The following is a 9455-nucleotide window of genomic DNA, read 5'->3' as shown; positions in this document are numbered from 1 at the left end:
GGCACTGTGCACACCAGACTGGCTCTGAGGTTAAGAAGAAAGCACTTCACAGATATTCCCACCACCATCACTAGTGGCGGGGAAAAAAAAAAAACAAGCAATCCTGATCATTGGTCAAAAAGCACATTCCTCCAAGTCATATTGGAACAAAATAAACCAAAGACACCAAAAATAACTCTCAGAAGAGATAAAAACAACACAAAAAATTTAACAATAATTTTTATTTCTCCTCAATAAAAGGAGAAAATTTAGGTGAAAATATGTTTCAATAATGAAGACTGAAAATACAGAGGTGATTCAGAGTCAGGAAATTCCACTATTAGCAATAGAAAACAGAAAAGAACTTTCAACAATCAAAAAGTCTCATGTGATGATCACAGATTGGGAAAGTTTTGGAATATGAACTTCAAGTTTTTTTCTTTTTCTTTTTTCTAAAATTATATAAAGTTGTACACATACACACCCCTCCCACAAACACATTCTTATCAACCTGAGTCTAAAAGACATTGTAATGGGAGGAAAAAAAAATGTGTTTTACATAACCAGGTGATTACTTCAAGTCTGACACAACAAAATGTATGTCGTACAGATGTAGAGGAGAAAGGTCACTCACCACCATTAGTGTTCGTATCAGCAACAGGAACTAGAAATTAAGACACTTCACATCTCTATCATGGAAGAGGCACTTGCAAAAAAAAAAAACAAAAAAAAAACCAAAAAAAAACAAAGCCATTTTTGTAACAATGAAATGATTTCTGTCCTGCCACAACTGTCACGAACAAAATACATGACGTTCTGTACGGGAAGTGTTCCCCAAACTGTGTCCATTCGGGTTTGTCTCCAGTATATTGGCTCTCATTTAAAAAATGATTTTAGGGAGATTAAATGCTTTCCCTTAGTGTCTGTGGTCCCAGATTGAGGAAATACTGGAAGGTTTTCCATGGTTCTTAACTTCACAGGATTTCACATCACTGTGCTCTCACAAGCATCCCCGAAGATTAGAGGGGCACCTGAAGGCTTTCCCACAGCGTGGACATTCACACAATTCCCGTCTAGTGAGTGTCATCACAGATACTTGCAGTTCTGTGTGATACTGGAATGTCTTACCAGAGACCGTAGATTCACAAAAGGTCACTGTCCACTGTGATTCCTCACATGTTCCTGAAGGGAGTAGTGACCGGTGAAGTTCTCTCCCCAGTGTGTGTCTTCATATGCCCTCGAAGGGATGAGGGAAACTTGTATGCTTTCCCACACTCCTTGCATTCATAGGATTTAACTGTGTTGTGCGTTTTCAAATGATCTTGAAAACACTGAGGCCGACTGAAAGCTTTCCCACTCTCTGTGCTTACGAGGTCTCTCCCCTGTGTCCACGTGTGTGCTTCTAGGCACAATGGACTCCTGAAGGCTTTGCCACAGCGGTGACACTTGTAGGTTTCCAGGAGAGGTGAAGACTTTCCCACACTGCTGACATTTTCAAGGTCGTTCTCCACTGTGTGTCCTCATATGAGCTCGCAGGTTTCCAGGAGTCGAGAAGGTTTTCCCACACTGCTCACACTTGCAAGGGCTTTCACCAGTGTGTGTCCTCATATGTGCTCGAAGGTTTGCAGGAGACTTAAAGGCTTTCCCACACAGCTCACATTTGAAGGGTCTTTCCCCAGTGTGTGTCCTCGTATGTACCTGTAGGTCTCTGTGGCGCCTGAAGGCTGAGCCACACTCCTTACATTCATAGGGTTTCAGGATATCGTGTGTGGCCATGTGATGTTCAAAAGGTCGATGCTTTCTGAAATTTTCACCACACTCCTTACATTCCAAGTGCCCACCCTCAGTGTGCCTTCTCGCAGTATGTACTACAAGTGTGTAGTGACGAATGAAGGTTCTTTCACAGTGCTGACACTTATAGGGTCTCTCTCCAGTGTGCTTCCGCATGTGTTCTCGCAGGCCTGAGTTATACTTGAAGGCCACCCCACACTGCTGACATTCATACCGTCTCTCACCTGTGTGTGTTGGCATATGTTCCCGCAGATTTCCCATATATCTGAAGGCCTTCCCACACTGCTGACATTCATAGGGTCTTTCCCCAGTGTGCGTCCTCATATGGATTCGCAGGTCTGCGTTATCCCGGAAGGATCTGCCACACCGGTTACATTCATAGGGTTTCACGGTACTGTGGGTGGCCATGTGACGATTAAAATGTCCACACTTCTGGAAAGTTTTCCCACACTCTACACATTCATAGGGTCTCTCCCCAGTGTGAGTAATCATGTGACGTGTAAGGTAAGACTGATACGTGAAGACTTTCCCACACACGTCACACGCATACACTCTCTGTCCACAGTGATCCTTCACATGACCCCGAAAAGCCGCCCTGCAAGTGAAAGTTTTTCCACATTTCTTGCACTCTAAAGATTTTTTACTACCGCGACTCTTCAAGTCTCTCTTCAAAGCTCCCCCAGTGTCCTGAGGTTCATAAGGTTTCTCTCCAAGGCCTGGGTCCACGTGAGGGCTGGCGCTCGAGACACAGCTGCAGGCCGACCCACGTTCCTCACGGGGACTAGGTTTGTGTCCAGGGTAGGATCTTTGTGGATTCTCAGGGAAAGAACCATCTGTGAAGGCTTCTCTACACTTGGCGTAGCAACAGGACTTGTCTCCACTAGGACGATCCTCACGCACGGTAAGACTTGTCATCTGCCTTCTGGTTTCTCTACGTCGATTATCTTCACTGCTTTCACAGACCCGCTCCACCAAATGACCTCTGCTCAAAATGGGAAGGCACACTGTTATGGAATAATCATTTTAACTGATCTCTTTATTAATTATCTACTGATCCATATTAATGACTACTTGACTACATAATGGCCGTCTTCAGTGAATGGCTGTTTGTGGCACTATCGCCATGGTAACAGTGAAACAAGCTTAATGTACTGGCTGAAGACTGAAATACTGTCAGAACACTCTAGGTTTCTCAGATGTTGGTTTTCTCACCATTATTTCCAACTGAATTAGTTTTCAGATGTTCAGTATCTAGAATGCATTCATTAAAACTATTTCATGTGAAAGTTTGGATCATACCATTACTGAGGTGTGCTCTCAGCGATGCTATGATCTCAAGTTACTCTCACTGTCTGCCCTGAGCCCCTCCTTCTTCTGTATGAGTGTGACTTACCTCAAACACCTTTCCTCGGTTTGGGTCTGATTTTCACCATTAGGAAATTTCCAGTTTGCTCCAAAAACAGAACACGAATAATTTCTTGCAAATAAGATGGTCTTGCCTTCACTGGGGAGCTCATTCTGCAGAACATTCCGCTGAGGCCTTGATGCACTCCTTTTATTCTGACTTGTATCCACTGCAAAAATTAGGAGCAAAATTCAATTTTGGGGGAATGACCTGATGTTTGAAGGTAAGAAAACAGGCCATAAGTTGATTTCTAGTCATACACTGATCCCGAAATGGAAACGAGGTTCATCAGGAAGAATAGACAAGTAACCAAAGAAAAATCCTCAGGACCCTAGTGATTTGGGACTTTGGCAGTAAGAGGAAAAGTCTATGTAGGGCAGCCTGTTTACTCAGAAATACTTCAAAATCCATGGCGACTAATGTGGAGGGAAGTATTATCAGAAAAGTAGAAAGGAACTGGGCAAAATACATAGCTTCACACCCTACTTCTACAAAGGAACACAGAAAGGCTTGCCCCGTGGGCAAGGATGGATGAAATGTCTGACAGGAGGCCAGGGGAATGACAAAATCACCCTTCTCAGCACAAGGACGGAGTCCCGTTTCTAACGGACATGCACAAATGCCGTTCCCTTCTCCCTTCTCCGACGGAGGGCTGCTGGACCGTTCTGAAGGCACCGAGGCCATCGGGGGAGCCTGCCTGCACTGCCCCAGCTGCCACTGGGAGGTCGGACGTGGGTGTGGCTGCCAAGAGTTCCCCTTGAACAGCCCAGCAGGGGGTAGGATTTGAAGGGCCACAAGCAGTCTGGAAGATGGGCTCTTTATTCTTCGAGTTCATTGCTGATGGTTAAGTGTGGACTTTTTCTTCTTCTTGCTGGAAGCATAGTGACCACTCATTTTATGGTCAGGTCCCAACACGGTGTTTCAACAATCATCCGCATCACAAAATTCTTGACACATTAAGTGTAATTAAAATCTGTCACTATGGAAAACTAATACAATATTGTGACTGTATTCCCTCTGCTGTACTTTCCATTCCCACATTTAGTTTTGTGTGTGTCTGTGTTCCAACATTCCCTGTTTCTACCCCACACCCAGTGCCCCACGCAACAGTGCCCTCCTCCATTCATTCGCACCTTCGGTAAGTGCCGCTCTGGACCACTCAATCCCCTTCATCTATTTCTCCTCTCCCTCCGTACCCTCCAGTGGCACAAACACCAATTTCTTCTTGATAGTTTTAAGTCTGTTTCTACTTCCTGTTATTTGTTCATTCACTTTGTTATTTAGATTCCACATACAAGTAAAATATGGTGTTTGTCTCTCTGACTTATTTACGTGGAAGAAAACCCGCTAGTTCCATCCACATATTCACAAACGGGAAGACGTCATCCTTCTTCCATGGCGGGGCAATCGTCCCTTATATGCGTTTTCCACATGTTCATTATCCAGTTCTCCCACTGACGGATGTGCGGGTCCCTTCCGTATCTTGAGTACTGCAAGTAACGCTACGATGAACGTCAGTGTTTTTGGTGTGGGTAAATGCCCAGAAGCAGAATTGGACGATACGGTCCTTCTGTGGTGTTCTGTAGAAACTCCGTACTGCTTTCCATGTGGGCTGCACCAATTTACCTTCCCACCAGCAAAGATGAGTTTCCTTTTCACCACATTCTCACCAGCACTTGTTGTCCTATTATCCTTGTCCTTATACAGCCAACCTGGCTGCCATAAGGTGGTATGTCACTGCTGATTCGATTTTGACTTCCCTGATTATTTTCTTTTAAAGATTTTATTTATTTGACAGAGAGAGAGAGAGATCACAAGCAGAGAGGCAGGCAAGGAGAAAGGGGGAAGCAGGCTCCCCACTGACCAGAGAGCCTGATGTGGGACTTGATCCCAGGACCCTGAGACCATAACCTGAGCTGAAGGCAAAGGTTTAACCCACTGATCCCCCCAGGCACCCAGTCCACATCTCTCTTACCAGCTTGTGCTGCTCGGGACAAAGATGTTCCATCATCCACTCATTGTTCTTTGGCTCCAAGTATTTTGTGATTCCTCCCTGACCTTCTCTGTTGACCCACTGGTATAAGTAGCATGCTGTTTGGCCTCAACATGTATTTGCTTATTTTTATTTTTTTGGTAAAGATTTTTGTTAAAAGATTTTATTTATTTATTTGACAGAGAGAGATCACAAGTAGACAGAAAGGCAGGCAGAGTGAGAGGGAGGAAGCAGGCTCACCGCTGAACAGTGAGCCCCACGTGGGACTTGATCTCAGGACCCCGGGATCATGACCTGAGCCGAAGGCAGAGGCTTCAACCCACTGAGCCAACCAGGCACCCCTGATAAACATTTTTTAAATTTATCTGTCAGAGTGAGTAGAGAGGGGGCACAAGCAGGGGAAGCCACAGGCAGAGGAAGAAGCAGGCTCCCCACTGAGCATGGGACCGTGACCCACGTGGGAGGCAGACCTTTCACCAACTGAGCCAGCCAGGCATCCCAAGCTGCTTCCTGTTCTTATTATTGACTTGTAATTTCGTGCTGCCATTCTTCAAAAACATGCCTCATAGGATCACAGTCTTCATAAATTTACTGAGACTCGTTTTGTGGTCTAACACACAAACTATCCTGGAGAATGTTCTGTGTGTCCTTGAAAAGAACATGAATTCTGCCATTTGGAATGGAAAGTTCACTATGTCCACCTGGTGCGATGTCACTGGAATCCACTCTTTACTGATTTTCAGTCTGGGCGTTCTATGCCGGCACGTTAGTGGAGTGTTAAATCCTCCTACAATTATTTACTATCGTCACTTTCTGCCTCTATTTCTCCTAATATTTGCTTTCTATATTTAAGCGTTCCCATTGGTTCCCATTATATTCAACTGTCCAACTGCTCGTGTCTAATCTGTCTATCATCATGTCATGGCAGTCTCTGTCTTGTCACAGTCTTCGTTGTGACCTCTACTGTATCTCATGTAAGTACTCTAGCTCTACCTTTTACCCCTCTTCTATTTGCGTGGAGAATCTATTTTAGTCCACTTGACTTTCAGTTCATATTGTGTCTCACTTTTAGGCAGACGACACAGGGTTCATTTTTTTTTTATCATTCAGTCAATGTATGTCTTTTGATTGGAGCGTCTAGTCTGTCTACATTGAAAGTAATTACTGAGAAGCATGTACTTCTTCCTAGTTTGTTAAATGTTTTTTGTTTGGTTTTGTTTTATTTAAGATTTACTTATTTGAGAGAGAATGGGAGAGAGAGCACCAGAGAGCAGCAGCTGGGTGAGGGACAGAGGAAAAAGGAGTTGACTACACTCTGAGCAGAGAGCCGACCTGAGCCAGAAGCTCTGAGCCACTTCCTACTGGCCCTGGGACTTCTCCTGAATAATCAGCTAACAGCCTTATGGCGTTTCCCTTGTAGTTGAGAGTTTCTCCAGCTGGTTTCAGATAATCTCTTCATATTTCCTTTTTTCTCCATTTTATTGTAAATGTGGGTGTGCACCTCCTTTTGTTCTTCCCATTTGGCCCTGCTCAACTTCCCAGACTTGAGTATCTGTTCCATGCCCAGATCTGAGAACTCCTCACCCACAGTTTCTTCAAAGAAGTTTCTGCTCTTTCTTCTGTTCTCCTCCGTAGACCCCCATGATGCAAATGTTCTCATCACTGCTGTGCTCAACAGGTCCCTGAACTTAATACGTCAGTTACTCATTTCTCACCATTACTGTAATTCTGCTGTTCGGCTTGGTTGCTTCCTACGTTCCCTCACCTTCCAGATCACGGGGAGCTGCTGGGCGTCCTCCAATGTGCTATGGATCCCCCTAGGGTATTCCTCATATCAGTTAGGGGGTTTCTTAGCTGTGATTGGTTCTTGTTTATATTTTCTATCTCCTTGTTGTAGTTCTCACCGTGTCTAGCCACTCTTCTCTCAAGCCTGGGCGGTATCTACATGACCACTACCTTGAATTCTTCTATCTGGTAGATGACTTAGCTCTCTATAATTTAGGTCATTTTCAGTGCTTTTATCCTGTTATTTTCTTTGCAACAAATTCCTCTGTCTTCTCCCTGTGCTGGCACGTATTAAGTCAGTCAGCTACATCTCCCGGTCCTCAGAGTAGTGGCCTTTCCAGAAGACATGCTACAGTGCCCTCCACCATAGCATACTCCGGCCACCAGGACCAGGTGCTCCAGGAGTGTTCTGCTGTGGGCCCTGTGTGGCCGCCTGTCACGGCTGAGACCCAGCTGCTACATGCACACTGTGTGGGGTTCGCACCCCTGCATGGCTGGCTGAGAAGTCCTGCTGTAGCCTTGCTGGGGCACTGATGGATGGGGGTCACCCTCAATATGTCTGTGTGCAACAATGCGTGGTGACTGCTGTGGGCGCAGAGGTGGGCAGCAGTCGGCAGCTGAGAGGCCAAGGGACCAAAGGCCTGAATGTGGACAATACAGGCTCCCTGGTCGCTGTGGTTATCTCCTTCGATCACGGGACAGGAATCATGCTGGAGAGGCGGCCATCACACTTGGGGTTGCCTGACAGGGGTGGCAGGACAGGAGTCCCAATGGGGAAGACATCAGTCCCAAGGGAGGCTGCCACCAAGGGTGGCTGGACAGGAGCTACTTTGGATGGGTTCCTCCAGGACAGGTGGGTTAGATGGGGTGAGTGAGTGGGAACCAGTGCCGAGTGGGGGGAACCAGTATAAGCAATGCACATGTGACCAGTCAGAACTGGCTCCCAGATACAGCTGGCTATCCGGGGGACAGGCTGCAAGACAAATGACACCCGTCAACATGTCAGTCCCTAGACGGCTCTCTGGGCCTCCAGTGTGTGCCCTAAAATTAGGCAATGAATCTTCACACATAACGCAGGGACATTTCAACATGCAGGTCTGTGCTCCGTCCTGAGCCAACTGTAAGAGTGTGCTCTCTGTCGGTTGTCTATAGTCCTCCATCCTTCCTGCATGGGCCAGCCAAAGGACTAAAAAGAGAAAGAGGCAGGAAAGGTGTAAAGGGGCAAAGGTAGTCCATAGGGCTCCCCTTTGATCTCTGGACGTTCTCAAGGAACAGTCCCATCGCCCCACTGATGGTTTAGCTCCCAAACTTAAGACCCACTGATTTTCGAAGGCAGGTGTCCCAGGCCCTGGTCTTTGCACTGTGGTCCCCAGGGCCAAGAAGCCTGGTGTAGGGACTCATTTCCTTGCTTCTATCTACCTGGGAGTGCCCATCCAGTTTTCCACGTAGCCGCACTGGGGCTGGGTTTCCAACCACATCTCTGCCACACCTACCCTCTCCCATGAGGATTTCTCACAGGGACTAGCTGCAAAAGATCTGTTCTGGCGGCCTTCAGATCATTTTGAGACTGAGTCAGAACACAAGCAGTTCTTGCCTCAGTATGTCCAGCAGAGCTAGTGAGCTCGGGATTCCCCTACTCTGGCATCTTCCCTCTCATTAAGGGAGGGTTTAACTGGAGTGACGTCACCGAGCCTGACAGATAGCAACCCCCATGTAACTTTCATAGGAGTGAAAAGTACTCTCCCTGCCCTAACGGGACCCTGGAGACCACATTCGCGTTTAGAAAAGCAGGGAGTCTCAGACTTGGATCAAGATTAAAGAAGAGTCGATTTAACACATGAAACTCTGTTTTCACCAAAAGGTATGTGACCCTCCGTAGTTTCCAAGAAGGCTTGGACCACGTCTGTCTCTCCTCCGGCATATTCCCATTCCTCGGCACAAGGAAGATCAGACACTTCTAAGAAAAACTCGTTCCCTACAACTCTAGAGACAGGGCGGAGCCATGCTTACCCAGGGAGGCCAGGTTCCTGCAGGTCTCCAGCATCACATCTCTGTAGAGCTGCCTCTGACCATGATCCAGCAAAGCCCACTCTTCCCGGGAGAAGTTCACAGCCACATCCTCAAAGACCACCGCGTCCTGGAACATCCACATGTTCTGTTGTAGCAGCGCTCCCTCCTCACCCGTGTGTGAGGGAGGATGTGGGGGCGACACACGGGGAACCGCATCCCACCCTAGGACCCAAGTCACACCCATGCGGGAAGTGACAACACGCAAACACATCCACGGCACTGCCCTCAGTGATGGGAAGGGCTGGGACCCCAAAGCAGAGGGCGACGACGGCAGCTCATACAGACGTACATACACCCCAATATAGGCTATTTGTACTGAAAATGAGCAGATCTGAGCACAGTTGTATGCGAAAGAATGAAAAGTGAAATACTCGTTCAGACCACACTGAAACTGGACGGCACATCTTTGACTTGCTCAAGGACGGTTACTGC

General features: G+C 46.8%; 1 protein-coding gene across 1 annotated transcript; it reads right to left on the bottom strand.

Annotated features, from left to right (window-relative positions):
* Positions 1 to 203: 203 nt before the first annotated feature.
* On the bottom strand, positions 204 to 9105 carry LOC132008754 (zinc finger protein 77-like). Its single transcript, XM_059387318.1, has 3 exons — positions 8964 to 9105; positions 3164 to 3344; positions 204 to 2752 (listed from the first exon to the last, which is right to left on the bottom strand). The coding sequence occupies exons 1-3, from the start codon at positions 9103 to 9105 to the stop codon at positions 1474 to 1476; spliced, it is 1602 nt and encodes a 533-aa protein (XP_059243301.1). The 3' UTR covers positions 204 to 1473.
* Between the last annotated feature and the right edge of the window lie 350 nt (positions 9106 to 9455).

Source organism: Mustela nigripes, unplaced genomic scaffold (genome assembly GCF_022355385.1).
Source record: "Mustela nigripes isolate SB6536 unplaced genomic scaffold, MUSNIG.SB6536 HiC_scaffold_891, whole genome shotgun sequence".
Taxonomy (NCBI): domain Eukaryota; kingdom Metazoa; phylum Chordata; class Mammalia; order Carnivora; family Mustelidae; genus Mustela; species Mustela nigripes.
This window is presented reverse-complemented; position numbering and strand designations above follow the sequence as displayed.

What these genes read in the sequence shown, in the direction of transcription:
- LOC132008754 (XM_059387318.1), bottom strand. Translation starts at nt 9,105, where the DNA reads ATGTGGATGTTCCAGGACGCGGTGGTCTTTGAGGATGTGGCTGTGAAC. An exon ending in CAGGAACCTGGCCTCCCTGG is followed by an intron (nt 3,345 to 8,963) that starts GTAAGCATGGCT and finishes TAATTTTTGCAG; the next exon opens with TGGATACAAGTCAGAATAAA. An exon ending in ACCGAGGAAAGGTGTTTGAG is followed by an intron (nt 2,753 to 3,163) that starts GTAAGTCACACT and finishes CATTTTGAGCAG; the next exon opens with AGGTCATTTGGTGGAGCGGG.